At 40.3% G+C, this 26,368-nt stretch overlaps 1 protein-coding gene across 2 annotated transcripts; it reads right to left on the minus strand.

Annotated features, from left to right (window-relative positions):
- Nucleotides 1–937: 937 nt before the first annotated feature.
- RIPK1 (receptor interacting serine/threonine kinase 1) lies at nucleotides 938–26,004 on the minus strand. 2 transcript variants are annotated; one of them, XM_085321698.1, is made up of 12 exons: nucleotides 25,280–26,004; nucleotides 21,568–21,779; nucleotides 19,879–20,032; nucleotides 19,237–19,374; nucleotides 17,528–17,756; nucleotides 16,548–16,697; nucleotides 15,273–15,349; nucleotides 9,865–9,955; nucleotides 7,019–7,585; nucleotides 5,187–5,267; nucleotides 3,425–3,577; nucleotides 938–2,604 (listed from the first exon to the last, which is right to left on the minus strand). In XM_085321698.1, exons 2-12 carry the CDS (start codon nucleotides 21,717–21,719, stop codon nucleotides 2,309–2,311), a joined length of 2,088 nt encoding a protein of 695 aa, XP_085177824.1. In that variant the 5' UTR covers nucleotides 21,720–21,779; nucleotides 25,280–26,004; the 3' UTR covers nucleotides 938–2,308. The 2 variants fall into 2 exon arrangements, with proteins under 2 accessions (XP_085177824.1, XP_085177825.1); XM_085321699.1 differs by having other exon boundaries at nucleotides 25,274–26,004.
- Between the last annotated feature and the right edge of the window lie 364 nt (nucleotides 26,005–26,368).

Below are 26,368 nucleotides of genomic sequence, written 5' to 3' on the forward strand. Positions count from 1 at the left end.
AATTCAGCCACGGTGTATATTCTTCTGGGAGAGACCATGAGAAAGATATGCTGAATGTTTTGGCCCTGGTTTGCASGCCACCCATCTCAGGTCGAAATCTCTGTACAGTTGCTACCTTATCACCACTTATGTCCATGAGGCTTGTAGCTTGCCAGTTTGACAGGAAATCACTATTCTGCTTCCCCTTTGCTTCATTCTTTTCCCAGGAAGGACAGCCATTCTGCACCTATAATAAATCTTTCCTCCTTGCCCGCATTATTTTCTTGTATTTGTGATCTGCTGTGACAAGTCATCTTTCAAAGATCAACACCACTGCTGATCTCTTGGGGTCAAATGGGGAACCGCATAAGCTAATTTAAGCTGGTCCCTCTGTCAAACTGAAAGTTCTGTAGATTTTAAGGCCAGAGGAGGGCACTGATTAATTTTATTGGACCTCTTGTATACCACCAGCTTTTCCAGTTCTCCCAGTCAACCTTGTACTGAGACCTACAGCCTTGCCTTTGACTGAATGAGTTTGCTACCAGAAAATGTTTCTCTTGTACGTTTGTACGTCTTGTACGTTAACTCTTGAGGAGTTAACAGAAAATTTGGTACATTTCTAAGTCAAAGCAGTAGGACAACAGGGTAACTTCTGAGGAACACAAAATACAAAAGTCACTGTGGCAAATGCTCACACGGCCCAGGTTCAACAGAAAGAGAAGTATGGTTCTAAGCACGCATTTACACTCCAGTATAGACACTCCAGTACCTGGAAGTGATGACACACCCGTCACACTAGTTTCTGCTCTGAATCTCCAATTCTGGATTGTCATTTCTATCATTATCTTATGCTAAGTAGCTTTAAAACTAACCCAAATTTGCTGGCATTTACGATGATCCTATTTTCATTTTACTTTTAATAAAAATGGTGGCTGCGCTATCAAACAGCAGAAATCCATTCAGATTACACTGTTTATTAAACAGTTAGCTTTTTGACACCAACCAGAATTTAGTGAACACTTACTGCTTGTTCCAGAGCCAAAAGAAGAATGGCCCAAAACATCTGCTGGCAGTGTTTATCGGTTTGACTGAAGTAAGAGGTGTTTTCACCTAAGTGAAGACACCTTCACAGGCACAGCTTAGCATAATGATTTTGGGGGCAAAAAAACCTTACAGCAAAAGAATTCTTCCTTTGTAGAATCTGCACACTAAAATTACGTCAACACTCACAGGCACTGGGATGTGATCACTTACACTACAGTGTACCCCACAACTTTAGCACTGTGAAACAGCCCTCAGTCAAATGATTCCTRAGCATGCTACAATGTCTTGGAGCTTAAAAGATTTTTTTTCTCTGGAAGCACAGTGCTGCATTCCAGTGAATTTAGTGCCCAGGAGCACTCTCAGGCTCATTTAATTTACTAGTGTAAATGCAGCCTAAGAGATTCAGCAATTTTTTAAGTTCCTCGTGAGTAGGATATGGAATAAAACACTTCTCCTCCTTCCCAAAGGTTATATATTCCCAAGTCTTTGCTGGGAATTTCATAGTGACTGAATTTTCTTTTCAATATTTCATAAAGCAGACTAGAGATTTATCATGCCAAATCTTCTCTAACAAGCAATGTCAAATTTAATGCAAGATTAATGGAATAGTATCCTATGAAAGAAAAGTATTTTTGTTAATCATGCTCCTGATTCTTTAGCCAAAAATCATTTTGCTTGTATTCACACTAATGTTCTGCATAGTTCTAGACTGTTCTATTTAAAAAGCACTGTAAAAAGAGTTTTTAAAATAACATCCTATCAAACTAGAGCAATCTGCACTTGTATTCTTTTAAGTATTGGCACTTAGACAAAATTAAGAGTTAATTTTGGCTCACAGTTTGAAAGCCTTGGGCAGAAAGCAGTCTGATATATTCTTATGGCTATGTTAGCTTTGCTGAAATGACAGGCTTTTGTTCAGAACTGAACTGAACAAAGATACCAGCATGTTTCAAGACAGAAAGCTAAAAATATTGTATAAAAGAAACAGACATTCTCCTTGAATCAATAATATTATCACTATGGAATTGTGTTGTCACTGACATCTTAATGCAATCATTTTAATCAACAGGAAAATGCCTATTTTCTTTTATCCCCTCGAAGACCTAATTATCTTGACATAAATATTTTGAGTTACTGCAGGTCTTCGCTTAGAACTGCTTGGCAGAAAATCTGTTCCAAAAAGGACGAGTCCATGCAAAACRGGGACGTTCCAGAAAGCTTGTCCAGAATTATTACTTCCTATGGAAAGTCTTCAGGAAAAAATACCCTCCTTTTCCACTGGTTCTCAGTCAACCTGCTCCCCATTCATTTGCATCAGACTAGTAAGGAGATCGAGTCTTCGGCAGCCAAAGAGGGCTTTAGCAAGTTTTCCAACYGTGGCACCTTTGGAGCCTTCCCTCATTACCCACTTAAGCAGCATCTGATAAACTTTTTCTTTCAGTCCGTCTCGTTCGTAGTCATGATCAATTTCATCAATCTCTGGATCGCAGAAGCCCAGTTTACGAGCACAGTGTTTCCACTGTTTAGCCAACTTTTCTCTCACTAGATTCAGATGCTTCTCAGAGAGGACAGTATTATCGTCTGCCAAATGGGGAAAAAAAAAAGTGTAAGAAAACAGCATTGTTTAACGTTTGTTCTATCCCCCTCACTATCTCAATTTTTCTTCCCAAACTATGTATTGGTAATAACAGCAGGCAGAACTTTCACGATACAATCAAAAGTGGGCTTCATGGAGGCAGTGTTACTGAACACCTGCAGAACAGGCCCCCGTTGTCAGGACACATGGATTCACAAATCAGGTGGTGACCTTGCTTTTTGATCTGAGATTACCACCATTTGTCATTTAAACATCTGCAAAATTGAGAAGCTCTTTCAATGTACTTATAAAGCTTGACTGATGTCTCTATGATGCCTTTTGTGCTCTTGCACACTATTAATCTGTTTATTTAAGAATACACAGGGATAATTTAACCCAATCCTGAACAATGAAAATATATTAAATTTCAAAATCTTCCAATTTCTACCAAACTGAAATATTAAAACTACAGGTGAGGTAGGGACCACTGATCTGAACCTTGTTTCCATTGGTTTTACTGTTGTTATTGCTCCAGTTCTTGATGCCTACACATCCGTACTTGCATTTAGTATTTCATCTAACATCATGAAACTATTGCACAAATGAGGTTCCCAGTTAGTATTCTAGAACAGTATTAGCACAAACTATTACTTGCTTTATTCAAGGTTTAGTATTATGCTACACAGTAGAAAGGGAGCCAAGCAGTTATTTTTCAGGTATCGGAGGGAGAAAGATGTTTTGCATTCACACATTCCAAAATAAATGATTCTCAGAGGTACATTTTAAGGGGAGAATACTCCAAAAATGGGGAGATATGTCTCTTACCAAATATACCCGTTGCTTCATAATATGARTAAGATGTTTCTGCGACGATAGGACAAGTGCTTATGTGCTGATTCTGTTCTTCAATCTTCATGTGATTGTAGGATCCAATTTGAATTCCAGTACTGTTACTTATGCTGTATTTGATAGAATCTTCTGTATAAGGGAAATCAACAAAAATTTATCAACAACTGCATATGGTTCGAAATGTCAAGTAATATGTGAAGGGTAAGGAGGAAGCTTCTACTAATCACAGTCTACTAATCACAGAAGTGATTAAGTGCTTTTATTACATTTGAAGTAAAAAATACTAGATTAATGCTTATGATTTCAAAGTTCAATGAGACTACAGAAAATCATTTTTRTTGTAAGTTTTCCATACTCCACATTCTACTATGGTGTCTTGCTGGCATCATTTTCTTTCACAATATAGCTCATTCCTGCTATATAGAAATATAGTGCTCAGTTTTATCTATTTGCACAATAAATCAAGTCTCTGTTTCAACAACCTTTTTGAAGATGTTTCTGCCTACTCTGYTTTTTTTGGTTCTGAAGACAAGGCTAGAATGTTTTCTAAGATACCTCACGAAATACACCTGCACATTTATTTGAGGGCCTGTATCCTCAGAGCCACAAAAGTTAACACGTGCACACAACAATAGGTGAACAAATGCACAGCTAAATTGTGTGCACCTCCAGGAGCTTGCATCTGTAGTCCATTTGCAAGTGACGGCCTGGCCTGGAGTCTTTTGCTTGCAGTTGTCCAATTTGCACACACAGAATGAAATTAAATGACTAGAATTTGTCCTGTTAGGTGACATTACTTTTTTATGCTCTTGGTAATGCTTGCCAAATTCTACTTGCATATTGTCTGTCAAATGTTCTACCGCTAGTCAAAATGGCAAATATCACAATGTRTATCTACATTTGAAGTACAGACAYTTCAACTGATAGACCCTGTTCTTTGTTTGGTCACCCAAAAGGATGGTTAGATGCCCAAAGACTCTTGCTACGCATTTCATTCCTAAGCTTGTATACCTGGCTTGCCTGTCACATCTGAGTCATCACCCAGAGACTGTAAGGGGCATATTGTCAAGAGCACAGAAATCTGCCGTTTTCTTACTTGTTTTCTTGGCTTACATTTACAACTGTGAGCACAAACTGGACAATGAAGCCTTGAAAGGGTTAACAGAAGAGTTCAGGGTGGCCCAAGCAACACAGCTTGACAGGAGCGTATCTTAACACCTCCCAGAGAACAGGGCAGAACTTCATGGGTTTCAGGCAGCTGAACCTCTGCCTCAAGGAAGGCTGATCACTATGAAGGCTGCACGCAGAAGTTTGTATTACAAATCCAGGGCAAGAGATGGCCCTTGGGACAAGTGTCTCAGATACAGGTGTGGTTCAAGAGCTGGGTTTATTCACCACAATTTACCACCAGTTCTTCTAAGAAAATGAGTGGGCCCGAGTTCCAGGAGATAAGACAATGCCTTCTCTCTCTCTCTTTTTTTTTTAAGCTACCTTCTGTCAGAGAGAATAAACTTCTTGATCCATCAAATATATTCACAGCTGAATGTGTAGGTCCTGCTAGAGTCAGAAATTAATTCTAGATACTAGTATTGCTAAGTTCTGTTATGGTTAGAGATATTAAGCACTCACACCAAGTATTTCAAGGTCCTGAAATACTTTTCTTGTTTTTTTGTTTTCTTGTTCAATAGACAATGCGTGTCCCGTTGGCTACCAGGACAGATAAGGCTACAGAACTTGCCTGTGTTTATTCTGGGTAACTGAGGTGCATTAGGATAATATGCAAAAGTTCCCCTCATGAAGGAATTGGAATCCTTGTTACCTAAACAAAGGAAAAAAAAACAAAAATGCTGACAGTTTTATAGAAGGAAAAAAAAAGAAGAAAACATAGTTAAAAGTGATTGCAAGCATACTTAAAAGTGATTGCAGTATTTTTAATAGTAAGTATACACTTTCTACTAAACACACAAAGACAGGAACCTTTTTAATTAAGAGGACTTTATCTCCTTGAATAACTTTAATTGAATTAACTATTAGCACCATGATTTGCTTAGTGACTAACTGTAAGGTAACCACGTGTGGCCCAGGGGGAGGGAATATGGTGTTCCACCTGGGCGCATGACTACCTGGCTAGTAGACAGCAGCACAGGATCAGAGCACAKTTGCAGACTGAGGTGCCGTATCAGTTACTCGTATTTGAACATTCCTAACCAAGAAGGCTCCCAAAAAGGCTACTGCTGCTTCCACCTGAGAGTGACTGTGGTTTATATTACAACTATATGAGTCCTAACCTGCTGTAGCTAAGAAAAGGGACACCACTGCACCTTCTGTTGGGGACAGTTGTATCTGGCAGAGATGTAACTTTCTCCTTGAGGTAGTGATTTATTAATATGTCCCCGAGATGAGCTCTACAATTCATGCTGCGGCAATAAGAGTGCCTAGGTTAYAGTCACCCAGCAAATCAACCAGTTGTTATAGGGAGGCAGCATGCAACAGTATAGGAACTGTCAGTGTGCAATTCAGAAGACCTGCATAGTAGCTAGGTCTTCTGAATTGCACACTGACAGTTCCTATACTGTTGCATGCTGCCTCCCTATAACAACTTCCTCCTTTTTTTTTCTTTTTATCAGAGGATTTTATTTTATTAGTGATACTCTAATACTTTCTTTCTGAAATGACAGCTCTCAGATTCATGTCAGTAAGTAAACTCATGTGAACAACGAATCACAGCCCCTGCATACATAATTTAACAGAATGGCATCTTTGTGGCATTATGCCTGCTAATGAGCCAGGAATTCTTATCTTTTTGTAAGAGGCTCTGGAAAAGAATGCCACACTAAAAGTATCCAGTATCTAGTAGAAGCAGACTAACATATCCCATACTACATCCAGTTCCTAAAAGGTACATCATAAATGCCTCTGGTTACTGACCATTTCTTTTCACTTTTTGGTAAACTCATAGTGTTCTTTTCTTCCTGTGTTTCCATACCTTTCTATTCCACAGATCACTAGCAAATACTGAGAGAAGCTCCCCAATAGCACTGGAAGGAGCTCTCTTAGACAAACCAGTTATGAGCCTTGTTGACCCCCTGAAGTCAGGAATCTCTTACTTTGCTACAGATGAATCTAAAAAAGATCTATTTCCTGCAGAGTTACAAATGTATGAGTAAATTTTGGTTTCTGCATACACATGGTGTGAATGTCACATTCTGTGAGTCAAAACTACTTCTTTGCTTTCCTAGCATGATTGTTAACAGCTCTTGGTTTTAAGCAGCTCTCACCATAGCTGCAGCAGCTGTTGTCTGCTATTACTAAKTTGGTAGCTAAAGAGTTAGGCATTGGGTCTGATGCTTTAGCAATGATTCATTYGAAGTAAATGGCTCAAGATCAGTGAAAGCAGGTATAAGGAAATCAGAACCAGAGCACTTTAGTGACCTGAAGTGACATTAAATAAAGAGAACTTGACAAAATAAATATGCTGTATCACAGATCACTGTAAGCAGTAAGTAGGCTTCATTTTTAAGAGAACGAGCATGTTTTCAGACAGAGGGTTTAGGGGAGGAAGAGTCTTACCTGTATCTGTGTCTGCAYTCTTTGGATGCCATTTCACAGTGTTCTTTGACTTCGGATTTGGGCCAGATTCAGGCACAGGAGGTTTATTTAGGCTAAATGAACTGGCTGAACATGCTCCATAGCGATCCTCTATGTTTCCTGCTAGGAAACTGTTAGGGTTCGGCCCATTAAAAATATCAAATTTTCCCCATGTTGATGTTGTTGCAGCTGGTTGTGGCTGAAAATAAAGATTAGTGTTTGAGCTTGTATTTTCAGCTCTTGGATAGAGTTCACTCCTTTGTTGAGTAGGAGATGGCTTTGCAAATGGATCATAGGAAACTCTTCGTCTCCTTTCCTCCTCTCTCATTTCAGGGGTATATACTACAGGTGGAATTTCTGATTTATCCATCCGGTTGCCAAACACATGGTAGTTGTATTCATGCTGTAGTTTTCTTTCCAGATTCTCAGTGGGTGTAAAYGAGGTCTCACAGCTCTCTACAGGCTGGTTCTCAGGGGAGGCAGCAAAAAAGGCTTCGTTCACCTGGCTGGTCATGGGATCCTGAGAGCTGTGTAGAGAATTAGGCTGATCTGAAACGGAGGAAAATTAAATCTTTGAAATGTATCCTGATGTAAATATATAACTTGTTGCAATGACACTGGAATCAACTAATCTATTCTTAATATTATGGTAATTTATAAAATGTGAAAATATCACTTCCAGCATAAGCTGTGTTTTATTTTCTAATACCTTTTTATGGAAGGATTATAGACTTAAATTTACAATGCACAGGCTTATTAGAGGTATCACTGTCAAAATCTCATTCACTCTAGTGGTGTCAGAATTCAYGGCATATTCCAGTTGTATTGATGTCAAGTTCTCAACCATTGCAACAAAAAATTTCTGGAGGCATATGCTTGGTCTGATTTACTAGTGAGCCTCTATAGGCATTAACTGGAGTTTAGTGAGTGCAAAATTGGAGTGTAACACAATGGTGAATAAGACTCAATAGGTGTTACTTCATATAGTGTAAAAAATGATTAATTAAAGTCATGTTTTCAAATAATTATGCAAAATATYACTTCTAGGTATTTCATGAGGCTTGAATATTTCTTTTTATTTTGTCTAGTTTATTCTTCAAAGTCTCAAAGAATATGTTTTCACAAATAACGTCTACCAGATAAAATGGAGTTTGTGACACCTAAATCTTTCAAACTAACACTCAGTATCAAAGAAAGCTCTACTCAGTCCTGAACTGGATTGCTTTGAGTTCTGACCTAGATCATGTTGCAGCATTTCAGGACTAAAAAAGTATGTAAAAAACTGCTTGTTACTACCCGTTTTCCTTTCTTTTCTTTCTTTCTTTTTTTTTTAAGTGCAGGACTGAAAAGGCTTTCTTGAAGAGCACTGAAAGCTTCAAAGTTGTCTAGAAAATCCTGTGCATTGCTGAAAGCAAGAGATGCTCACAAACCACTGTAAAAGMGTCATAAAGTTTATGTGTTTCTAATTTGTGCAGATAATGCTAGGGAACTGTTTTATCTTCAAAYTACATGAATTCAGTCCAGATTAGGCAGGACCAAAACTATTTCCTTTTGATGGCTGTGTATTAGTACGCCTTCAGTTTGACTTGCTCTATTTCTACTGTTACCACTGCAAGAGGGGGRGTAGGAGGAATAAGTTCATACAGAAACAACCTCATCAAAACTGGCAGCTGTTAGCAATTTAGCATTATCACAGCATCCATTCTCCAGAGTAAGCTTGAGATCTACGAGCAGGTTGTCTAGGATATCTTTCACTACTACTATYTGAGTAATGCCCATTGACTGGAGAAAAAAAATGACTTTGACTGACAGGCTGACAAGACAGCATCTTTATGCAGCACAGATTCACAATAAAACCTTTCACATTTGAAGCACAAGAGCAGCTGCTGTCATATTTAACTAGTTTTGCTAAGGAAATGTAACTATACTCATTTAAAAACGTAGCAATGGGGCTGCCCTACTAACCCATCATTTCTCCTAAAGAATAATWAGTGGAAGCATAGCTTTAGAGAAGATTTAACAGTTACACGTTACAGTTTAACATAATTCTCTTAACACTATCCTTAAAAAGGTGTGAGCAAACTTAGCAGCATTCTACTGAATTTTCTAAAGCTGCCCGTAAGTCCGTGTTGCAAATAAGATCCTCTATCTTTTGTCACTAAGAAACTGCGGTGAAAGAATTCCTGATATATTACCACAAAACTTTAACTACATCATGAAATACTAATGAGACAGTTCTGTAAAACTAAAACATGCAAATCAAGCGAGTCTTGATAGAAAATATGACAAAACAAGAGAAGGCTCATCTATTAGTATTCCTCAGACAGAGTCAATAGAGAGCAAGCTCATAAACAAAGCAGTACTTTCTAATCCTGTGTCCTAGCTGTATTYGGAACATTTGTATAAAAGATTGGTTGCAGGAAACAGTAAATCTTTATGGAGCTGAAGCCTGCAGAAAACTCAAAAGTTTGTTGGCATGACTACAGAAAAGGAAAGAAAGATCAAGCGTGAAGAGTAACTATCAAAATGACCATTGAAAAATCAAATGTAAAAGGGAATTTTCTGCATAGGAGATGAAAGTAGAAGAATGTAAAATAAAACAACTTCAAATTGTAGATGCCCAAAATTTTGAAACAGTGAATATGACTTTTGAGAGTCTAGGAACAAATTCAGTCTTTTCAGTGAATACAAGTCTCTTTGAAGTCCTGAATAATTGTGTCTGTTCACAGACAATCAATGGCAAAATTCTTCATAAATTCTACATGTTAACAATTTTATCTTAAGCACATGGCATAATGATGTGCTAGTAACTGACTTGGAACACTTACCTACTTGACCACTACTGGAGTCTTCTGCTACAGCATCTATTTGAAGGGACTGCATCCTGTTCAGCAGTTCATTTGACTCAGGCCACATTTTCTGCATGTTAGAAAGAACAAATGATCAAGTTATAGGTAAAGCCAAAGGGAGCATCTTTGTGGTAGGAAACAGCACATCTTTTCAGTGAAGTGACCTGAGTGAACAAATCCATCCTCTCTCAGAGAGCACAGCCTGGCACAAAAGACCCRCTGCTTTGCTGCAAATGGAAAAAGAAAAGTTTTCAATGAAGGGAGGAAGGACCGCAATGCAACTGCAGTATATTATCCTCTGAGCTGGCCAAATGATATCCTTACCTACGCAAGCATGAATTTGCTCCAAATACTGTGTTTTTGGATGGAAAGGATTAGCCTGTCTTGTGCTGACTCTTCTGCAAGAAATCCCAGTGGGAGAAGGCTGTGATATAAAGGTAGCAAATACGTATCCTATTTTGTGGATCTGTATATAGTAAATGTATCCATCCTCAGAGATGAGAGGAGGGAACAGTTTTACATTCAGATATAGCTAAACTGACTTTTACATAGAGTTTCAGGAGTTTAGAGCAATTCTTCAGAAAGACGCAATACAATTGTAAAACCTCATTTTCACTTCACTTCACTAGAGTGAAGGCAAATTCCATTCCTAGTCTACCATTTTGATGACCCTATTATTCATCTTAAAAACAATTGATCAAAAAAACCCTCAAAATCATCAATGACTTGGACGATGGGACAGAGTACACCCCCAGGAAGTCTGCTGATGATAACAAACTAGGAGGAGTGGCCGATATACTAGAAGGCTGTGCTGCCATTCAGAAGAACCCTGACAAGCTAGAGAAGRGGGCGGCGTGAAACCTCATGAAGTTCAATAAAGTGAAATTTGCTGATGATACCAAGCTGGGAGGAGTGGCTGATACACCAGAGGGCTGTGCTGCCATTCACAGAGACCTGGACAGGCTGGAGAGTAGGATGGACAGAAACCTCATGAGGTTCAACAAGGGCAAGTGCAGAGTCCTGCACCTAGSGAGAAATAACTCCATGCACCAGTACAAGCTAGGGGCTGACCTTCTGGAGAGCAGCCCTGCAGAGAAGGACCTGGGAGTGCTGGTGGATGACAAGTTGACCATAAGCCAGCAATGTGCCCTTGTGGCCAAGAAGGCCAATGGTATGCTGGGATGCATTAGGAAGAGTGTTGCCAGCAGGTGGAGGGAGGTGATCCTGCCCCTCTACTCAGCCCTGGGGCTCGAGTACTGCATCCAGTCCTGGGCTCCCCAGGACAAGAGAGGCATGGAGCTACTGAAGCGAGTCCAGCAAAAGCTATGAAGACGATCACAGAATGGTTGAGGTTGGAAAGGACCTCTGGAGATCATCTAGTCCAACCCCCCTTGCTCAAGCAGGGTCACYTAGAGCATGTTAGACAGGGTTGCATCCAGGCGGGCCTTGAAGATCTCCAGAGAAGGAGACTCCACAACCTCTSTGGGCAACMCRTTCCAGTGCTCTGTCACCCTCACAGTGAAGAAGTTTTTCCTCATATTCGGGGGAAATCCCTGTGTTTCAGTTTATGCCCATTGCCTCATGTCCTCTTGCATGGCACCACTGAAAAGAGTTTGTCCCCATCCTCTTGACAGTTCCTCCTACGGTATTAAGGAGAGATCCCCTCTCCGTCTTCTCTTCTCCAGGCTAAACGGGCCCAGCTCTCACAGCCATTCCTCATAGGAGAGATGCTCCAGCCCTCTGATCATCTCTGTAGCCCTACAAAGCCCTTTCTCCAGTAGCTCCATGTCTCTCTTGCACTGGGGTGCCCAGAATTGGACACAGTACTTGAGATGAGGCCTCCCCAGGGCTGAGTAGAAGGGCAGGATCACCTCCCTCCACCTGCTGGCAACACTCTTCCTAATGCATGCACCCCAGCATACCATTGGCCTTCCTGGCCACAAGGGCAAATTGCTGGCTCATGGTCAACTTGTCATCCACCAGCACTCCCAGGTCCTTCTCTGCAGGGCTGCTCTCCAGAAGGTCAGCCCCCAGCCTGTACTGCTGCATGGAGTTACTCCTCCCTAGGTGCAGGACCCTGCATTTTCCCTTGTTGAACTTCATGAGGTTTCTGTCCATCCTACTCTCCAGCCTGTCCAGGTCTCTGTGAATGGCAGCACAGCCCTCTGGTGTATTAGCCACTCCTCCTGGTTAGTTATCATCAGCAAACTTGCTGAGTGTGCACTCTGTCCCTTCGTCCTYGTCATCGATGAATAATTTGAACAAGACTGGACCCAGTTCCCTGGGGAACTCCACTAGCCACAGGCCAGTRGAGGATTAAGGGTCTAGAGTATCTCTCCTATGAGGAGAGGCTGAGGGAGCCAGGGTTTTTAGTCTGAAGAAGAAAAGACTGAGGGGGAATCTTATCAGTGTGTATAAATATCTGTAGGGAGGGTGTAAACAGGATGGGGCCAGACTCTTCAGTGGTGCCCAGTGACAGGATGAGAGGCCRCGGGCATAAACTGAAACGCAGAAAGTTCCACCTGAATATGAGGAAAAAGTTCTTTACTGTGAGGGTGACAGAGCACTGGAAGACATTGCCCAGAGAGGTCTCAGGGTCTCCATCMTTGGAGATATTCAAAAGCTGGTCAAGGTCTGGGGCAATCTGCTCTAGGTGACCATTACTGAGAAAGGGCTTGGACTAGACAGTCTCTAGAGGTCCCTTCCAACTTCAAGTGTTCTCTGATTCTGTGATCCTTTACTAAGATAATGCTCACATACACTGGAATAATAATAGTGCACTGGAACTCAAACAAGTTTTTACTTGCCAAAATGATTTCTCCATTTCTGCTTGTGCATCTTGCTTGTAAAATAACTTTTTTCAGAAGTCTTTTTTTTTGTTTGCTTGTTTAAATTAAATCCAGGAAGTACTCTCATAGATTAAAAATCAACAACTATTCATCTCTTCCCACAGATTCGCTCTTCTCAAAGGAAAAGATGAAGTTCTAAAACTCATTACAACCTTAGGTCCTTCAATTTTGAGTAACYGAATAGTTAGGAGGCTTTCAGTTAGGAGGCTGTGGGCTCTGTCTTGATTGCAAACAAAAAAAGATGGCTGTGCACAAACCCTCTAACACATGAACCTAACTAAGGTGAGCTAGTAGTTCACTGCATTGTCYTGCCTGGATGCTGTGTTCACGTTCTGTGTCCCTCACCTGTGTGCCCTGCTATGAACAGAGGCTCTCCTTACTGAGAAAGTAATAGATTCGTAGTAATAGATTCGTAGTAGTTATTTGGTCGCTATGACTGAGGAAGAGTATTTGCAAAGAGGTAATGCATCTAGTATAATTGGTCTCAATCCTCATCCTGATTTGAGGCGATTACCGTAAGACAGACAATCATAATTCACATCATGTTTGGCCAAATTAGTCCAGTAAATCTATTATTTGTTTCATCATCTTAGTTTTGCAGAACTTTACTGTCTTGCTAAACAGCCACTGGTGCTTCATAAACATTACTTGATTTCCAAACCAGAAACGTTCATTAGCACAGTTGCAATCTTGGTGACAGAAGGAAGCACTTTAAAGAAAACTGTAAAAGAACTGCTTCACAAGGAAGGTGTTTTTTTTCTTAATTAAAATAACTGGGTGTCTACTCTTTGGAGCCTCACATTACTTAAGTACCTAATGTCAGGAGTTCTCATTGTTACCTGTCAGTACTACTTAACTGAGTAAATTGATAGAATCTCTAATAAAGTTTCTATAACCACCCAAAACAATTATTCAAGAAGTACTTTAATCATTATTTTCTGTCAGGAAATCATTCTTTTTACTATAGTTTATAAACCTACATCCAGAGAAAGCAGAGGGACTAACTTAAAACACTCAGGAAAAATGCTCATCTTCAAATCTCCCATTTTTTTATTATTGTTGTATAGCTTCTTGGTCTCAGCCCACTGGGACTCGCTAACATGCTGTTGAACATAGGACAGACTTACATGTATTTAAAAAAACAACATAAATTTATAGGATTTTTCACACCTACTCTAAATCAGATGCTGCCACTTCTGAATTTCTGAGAATAAACATTTTATTCCATGAGTGAGACTTACAGGACCTGTTAGGAGCTTTTACGGGTTCTTGTATTATCACAGAATTATGGAGCCATTCAGGCTGGAAGGGACCTCAGCAGGCCTTTAGTCCAATCTCTTGCTCAAAGCAGAGTCAGCTATGGGATCAGACCAGGTTGCTCAGGGCTTTGCCCAGTCACATCTTGGAAACCTCCAAGGACGGAGACTGCACAACCTCCCTGGGCAACCTGCTCCACTGTCCTCATAGAGAAAGAGTTTTTCCCCTTATTTYCCATCTGAATCTCTCGTATTTCAGTTTATGCAACCTATCTCTCATCTTCCCACTATGCATGGCTTCTCTAAACAAACTCCTTGCAGGTACTGGGGGGCTGCTGTTAGGTCTCCTTGAAGCCATCTCATCTCTTGAGTCCATCTTTCAGCCTATCCTCATAGACAAGTGCTCCAGGCCACTGAAAATCTTGGCAGCCTCCGCTGAACTCGCCCCAGGTGGTCAATGTCTTCCTAGTGTTAAGGGCCCAAGACCAAACACAGCACTCAACTGAGGACTAATGAGTGCTGAGCAGAAGTGGATAATTGCTCTCGTCAATCTGCTGGCTGTGCTATTGTCACTACAGCCTGGGATGCTGTTTGCCCCGCCTGGCTGCCAGGGCATAATGCTGGCTCGGGCCCAGCTAGCCTGCTGCTCACCACCACTCCAGCACCTTCCCAGCAGCACTGCTCCCTCGCTGCAGCACCCAGCCTGTACTGCTGCCAGGGTTTTTTTCCTCTTCAGGTGCAGGATGCTGCATTTGTCCTTTCCGAATTTCATAAAGTTCATATCAACTCATTCCTCCAGACTGCAGCTGGTAGCTCTGCCCTTGAGCATATTGACTGGTTCCCCACGTCAGTGTCATTTGTGAGCATGACAACACTGCATTCCACCTCTCCCAGGTCATTGATAAAGGTGACAACCCTGGCAGGTCTCAGCATAGACTCCTGCACTACACCAATTATAACTGGCCTCCAGGTAAAGTAGGACCCACTAATCACTGCCTTTGGAGCCTCATCATCCAATTAGTTTTTAAACTCATCCAGACTGTAACATCCTAACTTGGATACAAGAATATTATGAGAGCCAGTGTCAAAAGCCTTGCTGAAGTTTAGATAAATGATATCCACTACTCACCCTCATCTACAAATCCAGGTATTTTATCCCAGAAGGCAATGTGGTTGGTCAAGCAAGATTAGTGTCAGAGTGGCAGAATCTGACCATATACTGGGGGTGGTGTGAGGGGATGTAGGGAAATAGACATCTKAAAGAACTTAGGAAGTTACTCACTTTTATCTTTTTCAGATCATCTTCAATATTTTTTTCTAATTTTTGATAGTAAAATGGCTTGTATTTTTGACAAATTTCTGCAAAAATAAGAGAGCTAGGTGAAGGTGGTTTTCAAGGGAAAATATAAGAAATTATACTGTTTAACAGTTTTGATGGATAAGGATTGACAAAGAATTATACCAAGTCAGAAACAGCAGTACACACACAAATATGTATATTACACATATATTTGGAACTTGTGTTTACATGGCTGGTTTAGCCTTAACACAGTAACAAGAACAGGATGATTTCCAGTGATTTTTCTTTTTGKTATTGTTCTTGCTGTATTGCTTTTCAGGGTAAAAGTGCTCAGTTTATAATCTGTGGCTGATAGCCCCTTCCATTGACTTCACTGGCCAAAAAGATTGGGTACCACTGTTTCAAGAAACAAGATACATTCAATTGCTTGGAGTTGTTTATGATAAACAACTATCATGTCTTAACTAAAAACTAAATTATTATTGAAAATTTACAAACATGGTAAATATCAGTATTTTTCAGATGGAAAAATCAGACTGAAACATACTGTGAAGCATAAACTTAATCCATTAGCAKCATATTATGCAGATGAAATACAGAAGTAGTAATAGATTTCTTCTGGTCTAATTTCCTATCAACATTTAAGCATGTGCCAACTGCACATTAAGTTCTTGATGCCCCTATCTAAATCAAAAACTCTACTTCCTGTCACATGTAGTTTTTTCTTTTTTTGTCACTATGTATGGAAGCAGAGAGAAAAGACAGGAAGAAGAGCTCAAATATATTGGCTTATTTTGCTGAATGTTCTTTGTCTCCTTTTCAGACCATTCAATCTAGTGTTAAGACTTACTGACTTCAATTGCTTTGAAATCTGTACAATTAGCTAGTCTAAGGCTGTTGCACTATTTATGAAAAGCTAAACTGGGACAGCTTTTGAAACAAGTTCTATTGGACACTTTCTCAGTCATACTTAAGAAGTATCAAGTTCCCTCACATTAGCATTTCCGTAAAATTTAGAGATTATACTACACTGAAGATGTATTATCAGCAGGTACAGTGTCTCAGCTCTATCAACAGAAGGCGACAGAATTTTTCAAATCTTTAAGGCTTGACCAAATACCAGAGTGCATGGAGTAGATTACGCTGGGTACGTAAGTTGTCTTTTAAAGAAAAAAAATTGTTTTTAAGAGGAAAACACTCAAGTTCATTTTGCTATTACTGATGGACATGTAACAAAAATAATATCTAATGTCTTACCTGCAAAGGATGGCCTTTTCTCTGGCTCTTGTTCCCAGCACTGTTTCATTAAGTCAATTATTTCCTGTGGACATTTTGCAATAATCTCTTTTATGTCTGGTCTGTTTCCGTTAATGATGCCAAAGCAAATCTGAGCTTCATTTATACCATCTGAAAAAATAAAATTTTGTATCAGAYCCTGATCACAGATCTTGCTACCACAAAGAGTCAACTCTTTGTAAGTAAAGGAGGCAGTGAATTAGCTTCCTAGGTGTTATGGACATGGTAAATGAAGATTTCAAAGAAAGATGTCAGAATTGAATCTACAAATCACTCACATCACAACATTCACTCAGTGGATTTAAATTCACTGTAAGGGTCACAGTAAAGGTGACAGATCTGGATCTCTAGAACACGAATCTCTGCACTGGTAAGAAACACAAAGATGGCCATACGGACAACTACTAGCCATTTAGTTAGAAAATTCATTCAAAATGATTAGCACATGTTGCTACTCTGAAATTCCAAGCTCTGCTTCTATTTTTAAATGTGATCACATTAGCATATTTTGAGAAATCAGCCCCACACAGCCAAGAAGCAATAGCTGAATGTGTGCATGGTCCTAGTAAAAACAAAAAGCAATGTGACTAGCCCATATTAGGAAATAGCATATATCAAGGCTGCCACCCTGGCATGCCCAAATTTTGTCTAACCTCTGCCACTGAGCGCACATTTATGTCCACACTACATGGATGTGAATAAATGATGTGTTCAAGCTTGGGCTCATGTCCGCATTTCAAATAAGTGTAGACAGAGACATCTGCACTGTRAAAGTCACAAATGATACAACTATGCCTCTTACTGGCCATCAGCTGCTGAACAGGAGCGCTTTTCTTTGGCAAGGCAAGTTAATCTGTTAACATTTATTTTATAACTTTACATTATAAATGTTAAAAATTTAATGTTGATTTTGGGATACAGGCTTTTTGCAGCTGACTTACGTTCATATGGCTCTTTGTCAGCAAAAATTGCCCACATCACTATGCCAAAGCTGTAAACATCTGACTTCTCCACAGGTTTTACATTAAGAGAGCTTAAGTGCTCTGGGGCCATATAGAAAAGAGTCCCAGCATTGGTCTGGGAAGTGCTCCTTATTTGCTTTTGTCGGACAGTTTCTTCTTTGGTCAGCCGACTCCAGTTCTTAAAGGAGGCAACACCAAGATCTGCAATCTGAAAAATAAGACACATCATACCTACTGCTGCAATGAACAGGAAATAAACAAGCATTTCATACCTTTATAATGAATAGCTGATAGATAAAAATGACACTTGGGCAAAAATGCAACTACAAGAAAGGAAATTAAACAATTTGCCATTGTATCTTTTTCTTGCCTTACTTCTTAGTCATTTTTCTTGTACGTCTCTCTCGTTGCTTATAGCTACTCTATTGTTCGAGTTTCTGGAGCTTCAGGCCAAGCTTAGAGGTGATGTGCTTAACAGAAGAGGGAAACTTAAGTTACAGCCTGCTGAAGAAGCAGCAGTCCAAGCTCACGTCTGCAAGTAAGAGGATGCCTGACAGAGGAAGATCTGACAGAAACCTTTGATGACCTGCAGTTTCCTAGAATAACTGGTTCCCTTTATAAATGTTAGCAATGTTAGACACATTCAAGCAGGCAAATCATCCAGCAGCTATCTTAAATGATACTCATCAAGCTGCTCAAGGAAGTGTGATTTGTTTCTCAGTTTAATCCTGGGTTCCAGCTCAGTCTGTCATACAGTATAATGATAGGCTAGTTTGGTTCTGTGCAAGCTGAAAACTAAAAAAGTCTAGTTTACATTTAAAGTGGATAAAAAGCTTTTTTTTTTTCAAAAAAGATATCTCTTTATCTACAAGATACATGGTGCTACGATCTGTTATTATCTTAACCTTGTCAAATTACTTGTCACTAATTTATGTGTGAGAAATATCAAATGACAGAGCTCTCTTCACAGGAAGTTTCATATTGTAACAGGGGTCAGCAACTCACCTTGACCACAGACAGGACATTTGATGAGGACTGCTGCAAACTCTACTCAGGTTTATTCAGCAGTCAGCTGTACAAGTATGAGTCTTGATCCAAAAGCCCGTTGAAGTTAATAGAAGGGCTTTGGAACAGGCTTATAAATCATTCTTTGAAGGAGTCTCCTGCCGCCTTTTTTTTTGTAGCTGCTGGCTGTCATTTAATAATGAAGACTAAGGGAAAAAGAGAGAGACAAAAGAAGAAAAGATAATAGGCAAAAGAAAGAAAGAAAATGAAGAAGGTAAAGGTAGGAGGAGAAATTACAGCAATACAGAACAAAAGACATGATCCATAAGACATTTTATTTTGGTTCAACCACTGTGTGTAGAGGTTTGATTTTTCGTTTTAGCTGTTTTGTTATTTGTAGTTCATTATTTCTCAACAGCTTTATTCATTCTTTTTTAAATACCCTTAGTGATTTTTTTTCACAGATAGGGGGGAAGAAAGGAAGATAGTGAAAGTTATGCAAATCGCAGGTTCAGAAGCTGTGTAGGCTGCCACACTCCAATGGTCCACTGCTAACACTGCCTTAGCAATAGCTCACTGGACGACAGGAGTTCATTTATGAATCAGGAATACTAACCAATGCAGCTGAACTGGGCTCTTTAACCCAGACCACCTGTTTTCTTCATTTACATTCTAAAAAGTACCTTAATGTGGAAGTCTGTGTCCACAAGGATGTTTTCTGGTTTTAGATCTTTATGAACTAAGCCTTGCTCGTGTAGGTAAAGCATTCCTTCTGTAATCTCCAGCACAAAACGTCCTTTCACTGATAAAGGCATGGAGAGCTAAAATAAGAAACAAAAAATACTGTCCATTCAAAAAAGTGCTGTTATAACCACTACAACCATYAAATAACAGTTTTTAAGATAGTTTCTTTCTCTCTCAGTCCCAMGTAGTACTTCTGCTTGAGCCCAGGTAATAGAAAAGGACAAAAGTCCTTCTTGGATCTAAATTCTTTTATCAAAACAAATCCGGAGCCACTCCACATTTACATGAGTGTTCTTATACTGCAAATTCTCATCTCTCCACAAATACACTCTATAACTTGGAACTATGTAACTATGTTCTGCTTCACTGCATTGAACATGACAGCCATCGTCGTTCTTGCTTTCACAGACTGTGTCTCTGGAAAAWGCAGGGCTATCACTGGCCCTTTAAAAGAGGTAAGGGGGCAGAGAATAAAGGCTCCATCCTTTGGARACTGAAGTAAAATGCTGCCTCCCTCAAACTTCTTGCCAAGCGTAAGTAGCGTAAGTATTCTATAATTACTGAATCAGTTTACTGCTCACTTTCTGTAGAGCCTTCATCAAGTTTCCCCGGTCCACATACTCCATTACAAGTGAGTAGTTTCCATCTTCCAAAATTATACCTAGTAGTTTTACCACACGGTCATGCTGCAGTTTGCGCATGATCCTGCCTTCTTCAAGGAGGGAAGCATTGTATCTGCAAAACAGAAACTGTACTGAATATAGATCTCAGGCCAGAAGGCACATAGGAAGGAAAATGCTGTTGATTCATAATGAAAATAACGGTCAAAAATGTCAACATCCTTAGAGCCACTGTAAGATGAAGCAGACCTTCAGCTGGTTTTGAACTGGTACAGCGTTATTTCAGGTTGTATTTTCTGAGTCTCTTCCCAGATGGCTTGTACAGAGGATCCCTACAGACTGTCTGCATAGTCTGATGTTAGGGCCTGCTTTTCAGAAATTGTGTAAACATCATTTCACAAGTGCACTGCTGATTTTGTACGTCCAAATCCCTGAACTGCGGTGGGATAAGGGACAAGGAAGCTGAAAGTGTCATTGGAGAAACAGAATCAAAACAAACTCTACTTTTAACATACTAAGTCCTATATAGTAAAGTACAAAGGTCTCTTTGGGAAAGAGCTGTATTCATGTTTGCTTTCAAAATGAATTCATTACAGGGGGATGCACCCATTACACTGGATACTGATAGCCTGTGCTAAGGACTACGGATGTATTCAAAGCCTATTTGGTCACCTGGGCCTCAGTACAACTCACTAATTCTCACAACTGCAAAGCTTGGAGCCTACTAAGTGTTTTAGAATAGAGCTGTAGCCTTTCTTTTAAATGGAAGAAGGGGTGGTATGCTAATTACTACTACTGCTCTAGTCACCGTGCAAGAGGAAGCAGTAAAATATCGACCATGTTGCTTACTAATGCTTTCTTACCCTGTGCCTTAAAAGGAAACCGCTTTCTCCTGCTGTGGCGCTAGAGAAGATGTTGTTTTGTTTGTGCTGGTTCAGTTAAGAGTTTGCTTAATACTTTTGGTTCAAAGCTTTAAAAAATAACAAACTTAAGAGCTAGAGTAGTGAGACAGAAAAAAAAAAACAGACCCCCCCCCCCCCCCCCAAAAAAAAAAAAAAAAAATCTGGCAGGCTTGAGGAGAGAGTGTCCATTTTAAATGCTTTTTGCCCCAAAGCATCAGTGCGGTTTGTGGACTACCAGAATCTCTTAATTCACTTTCTATTGTTCAAATTAAAACTCAATTGGTATCATTTGCATTTCATAATCCAAACTAGAAGAACATTAAGTCTTCACCTCTCTCTAGTGGATGACTCATGCAAGAGTTTTAGGATTGTTATCGCTATGAGGAAGTAGAGCTAGAACATGACTTGAATCCACTGAAACATATAGCTAATTCAATCCTTGAGTTAACTGAGCTCTCTCAATTCTTAACAATCCATACCAATAGTGCTCATATTACAAAAGAAAACAGAAACTTCGCCATAGGAATGAGGTAAAACTCTACAATTGTAAAGTTGACTTGTTAGGAAAAAAAAAAAAAAAAAACTTGCAGAACAATTGCTAATACTGTATTAGAGTATTTTCCTCATATATAGTATTTCCTTGATCCAGAGATTTTAAATGGTAATTAGGATTTATCTCCACTGAATTTAAAGGATTCTTTATCTTGAAGGATATAAATCAGAACTAAGATTCTTTTTTGTAACTTACTCTGTGCGCTGAGGTCCTGTATACACTGTTTTTAATACCACATATCCATGTTTCTTGTGAAAGCATAAAGAAATTGTTCCAAACCCTCCAGCATCTAATTGCTGCTTTTCAAGCAAGTCCTGAGTGTTCATGTGGATATCTTCCAGTGACATGTTTGCAGTCTTCGTGGCTTAGTGATTAAAACAAAATAAAATACTCTAGATGTCCTGGATCTGTAATATAAAGGAGGAAAGAAAGTGTCATTACCCAGCATCTAGCTGTTCCACAAAATGAGTGACTATGCAAGGAGTGGGGCTCAAGTGTGTATATTCTTGTGACCCTTAAAAACTAGGTAAGTGACAAAGGGTCTTTGAAACTGAAGATTCTGTGCATCTCATAGGATCAGACCTGAAGATCACAACAAATGATCTATATYGTCAACTTATGAGTTATATTAAGCCAATTTAAAAACATTTCTTTTTCTGTGGCTCTCAAAGTGCTGTTAATAATTAGTTCTTATCCTTCTAATATACAGTAGATCAGCACTGTTTTTATACTCTACACATGCAAAAACTGAAAAATAGAGAAGTCAAGGGCCATGTTTCCAAAGGTATACAATACTTGATGGTTCTGATAGATATCTCATGATGTTTTCTAAAGCGCCTGAGCATGGACCTGCCACCAGGTGCCTAGATGCCTTTAAAACTCTTCAAGCTCCATTTAAGGCATCTTTGCAAACAGCTTTAAATAACTGCTTGAAGCTGAAAAAAAAATGTCTCTGGAGGACAAAGGAAAGAGCCCATTTTTTAGGAAAAATGTATTTTCCCAGTTGCCTGAATTTAAGGAAAAGAATCCTAGGAAGGACTGTCGTGGGGATGTAAGGTAGCTTCTTCCTGAAAAAGGAGCAAAAAACAAAAGGTGATGGCTTGCAGTAAATGCTGCTAAACATACCAAAAGATTGAGGGTTTGGGGAAGCCTATGAAATGGGTAAAAAGGTAAAGATCAGAATAATTTTATGCTCTTGAAAGAACTGTGATGCTGTCTTGCCCAAYGTGTCTCTCACGAGGTAAACTCTTAGAAGGAGGCTAGGTAGCCTGCACCTTCTGCATACATAAGCAAGCCAAGCTGCTAGTGCAGGTACAAACTACAAACTCTCATCTTCACTGAACTTTCACCTTAAGCATTTTATGTCAGCGAAGGAAAATACTTTCTGAGAAAAGGAAATCCAAGGTATCAGAAAAGGGTTGTTCAGTTTCTATTCCTTTCGGGTGACTATGACACAAACACACAGTGCTGGGAAGAAGGCACCATTTCAAAGTGCCACTACCAGCAACAGTAGATCAGCTTGCTCAGATAACTAAGACCTCTGAATAGCACAGAAAAMGGATTCTCAGGTTTTTCAGACCAACAAGCTACTGCTAAGTCTTGTGAGCTACACTGCACCTGCATCATTAAATTCCTAACTGAAAAGACTGTTTAATATGGTTAAGAACATCAACTGCAGCCTGATTACTATGCCCTCTTTCTGAAGACTGGGGGCTGAGTTAGGGAAAAGAGTCTGTAAAGAAGTGGGTGTCTGAAAGAGAGGAGAAGGGAAAAGGAAGAGCAGAGGACATGGTAGTGTGCAGGTCTAGAAACACAATACTGACAAGCCAAAATGGGAAAAAGTAAGCTTAATTAAAAAAAAGGCTTTAGCCCACAGGAAAGAGAAAGTAAGAGTTACTTCTTCTAAGTATATATGCTTTGTGGGTTGTTGTTCTATAGACAGGGAGCATCCTCTCTATGTCCGCAGCAATGTGCTCCTGCTGGTGTCTTGCTGCTTGCCTTTCCTGGTTTTGAAAGGATGAAGTTTTTGTTTTTCTGGAATGCTAGCCTGCCTTGAGCACAGGACGGAGGATACGGCCACATTCATTTGGTAAGCAGGTAAGGCTACCACACCTAACTGCTGTTGTTTTTTTTTTTTTTTTCTTTTTTAAAATTGCTTTACAGTTAATCGAATAGCTATGCAACAAATGACTCACAGCAGTGTCAAGAACACCCTCTGGTCTCTGGTCTCCCTTGAGGTTGCTGGTAATGTTCTGGCTTTCTTGACTGTGATACTAGTGACTGCTGTGGAGATGAGACCACCCTAAGTACAAAGGCCTAAATTCAGTCACAAGACTTAAGCATGACATAGACTAACACCTTTCTTCTGTATCTGGGGTCTCTTTCAAGTATTAGTTTAAAGTCACGTTCAAAACACGTATCTACAATAATTTTTGCGTAATAATAGTAATTATGCATCTAGCTACTTACTACTGAGGCAAAAACTGCATATTCTGTTCTTGTGAACATACATATAACTTAGATACAAATTTTTGAAAGCTGAATCTCTAAAGTTACATTAATGCTATAGATAGCTTAGGGCTACCTAACAGTCATTACCATATAACTTAATGAAAAGCAGTCCTGCCTCAAACTACAGCAATATGGGACCCTCTTCCTATACATATCGCTAATGCATTTTCCCATCAAGCTGTAATTAGTCACCATGACCAGAAGGCTTGGAAGTTCAGAAGAAGCAATATGGTACCTTTTGAAAGTATGAGATGGATGCTGAAATGAATTGTGGATAACATTCAACATAGGAGATTTTCTCATACCATGGGAGAAAATCCTCATTAAACATGTCCTAGTATTAGAATGATACTAGCTTTTAAGTAGAAAGTACTTTAAGAACTATGAATCAAAGACTTGCTGCAACCTAGTTTTCCTTAGGATGGATATCACAGGGAAGCAATTTCTGGTAAGGTTTTTAAGGAAAGAGTGCTTATTTTGGTATATTACTTCAACGATATTACCTGGGAATGTCAGATAACAGAGAAATCAAGGAGGAAAGATCCAAGGCTCAAGTCCAAGACAAGATTACTGTTTTCTATTAAGATACATGATGACTCAAATCTGTCCTTAGTAGCTATCCTACATCATTACATAAATTATGTATCCATGATACATAACGAGTATAATGAATGAACAGGAATTTTGAAGTTCAGTTCAGTCTAACCTCACACAAGCTATGCATACTTATAGGGGTTAGTTTGTATTCTACAAGGTCCTCCTTCACCTGTACACTTGGTTGATCATCAAGCAAATTATTTTTTAACATGCTGTTCTGAACACCTTTATTAAGGTTGGCTTTCTTTTAACAAGTGCCAATGTATACTATAAAAATTCTGAACATTGGTTGCTAGAAGAGAGGAAAGTTTACCTGGTAACATGTTTCAGTTTTCTCTAGAAAGGGTAACAGTGTAATATGCGGGTTTGTGGCTTTTCTCTTTTTAACATCATGGGTCACACTCCCTGCACCGCTCCCCAAAGGGTCCATAAACTCCCAAGATTATGACCTGGTCATTTAGGCCTGATCATCATTCAAAAGTAATTTGCTCTGTTTTAACAATTTGTTATTGATCTGACGTATGTATCAGGTAGCTTCCACAGTTAAGGGGAACTGCTGAAAGTAGTTCCTGCCYGAAAGTATTAAGCACAGAAAAAAAGACTATATAGTAATAGTGGCTGCCCTGGTTATCTAGTCACACTAGCAATGCAAAATTTCTTGAGAATTAATACAAGATGTTCTAGTTACAATGTATTATCAGAAAAAGTGGTAAGTTTGCAGGCACCACAACTCTGAGCCACTTTCAGGTATCAATTAGGAATAGAAGAGAATAACAAGCAGAGGAAACGAAACCTGTACCACAAACATGGGTGAAATCCTGCACACTTGGAGAAGACGTTTCAGAAGATGTTAGTGCATCACAGCTACTTCACCGTAACTCTGGGGACCCAGTCAGTCTAAACTTGTCCCGTCTGCTAGGACTTTCTCTTCAAATGCTACTTTTTGGCTCAGGAATGAACTTTTCTTTTGGAAACTGTGAAGAAAATATTTGGCTCAAATCAATAGCAAGTTACAGCTGGGATTCTACAAGAATACARGGAGGGACCAAAGCAAGGAATACAAAGATGCCAGTTAAGAAGTGCTGAGATTCTCGGGTAGAAACAGGAAAGAACAGGGCCTGGGCAGCAGTTTGCACCATCATATTTTGTAATAATTGCTTCAAACCGGGGGTAAAAGTGCTCATAAAAACTTGTGTTCTTATATGAGAATTAGAGCAGGCCATCTCAGTAAAGGCAATTTATGAGTTATTGTACACTGGTATAACTGCGCCAGAGCAAGGCACTAGCTACTACCAAACTGCAGCTCCACCAGAAACATGCCCTCAAACCATCCTCCCACCACCRAAATCCCATCGGCACCGACTGCAGAGACACACTCGAGCAAAATGCTGCCTGCGGATCTTGCTTTGAGGGAGGCTCTGCTTTTACAAATTATTTCCTAGTGCAAAGACACAGCTCCAGCAAATCTCGTCCTCGTCTGCGAGGGTCTTCAGTAGCCTCTCTGGGAGCGGGTGGCCGGCGCCCAGCGCAGTGCAGCCAACCGCCCCGACCCAGCGCCCAGACGCTCGCGGCGCCGCGGAAATCGCCGCAGCCAGGAGCCGGCGGCCCGCGAGGCGAGCCGGAAACAGACCCGCAGCCGCGACACCGGGCGCGATTCCGAGAACCCCAGCGGGAGCCTCCCCAGCCCCGCGGCCCGCCGGCCGCCCTCGCATCTCCTCCCCGGCCTCCTCCTCCTCTCGCCGCGGCTTCCCGTAAGCCGCCCGCGCTCCGGCTCCAGCTCCGCCTGCGGCCTCCCCTCGCCCGCACCGCTACCCCCGCGGGACGCTGCCCCGGGGCTTCCCCCGACGGCGAGGAGCCCCTGCCCGCCGCGGGGCCGCCGCTCCGGCCC

Source organism: Rhea americana, unplaced genomic scaffold (genome assembly GCF_003343005.1).
Source record: "Rhea americana isolate MKP2758 unplaced genomic scaffold, rheAme1 scaffold_70, whole genome shotgun sequence".
NCBI lineage: Eukaryota > Metazoa > Chordata > Aves > Rheiformes > Rheidae > Rhea > Rhea americana.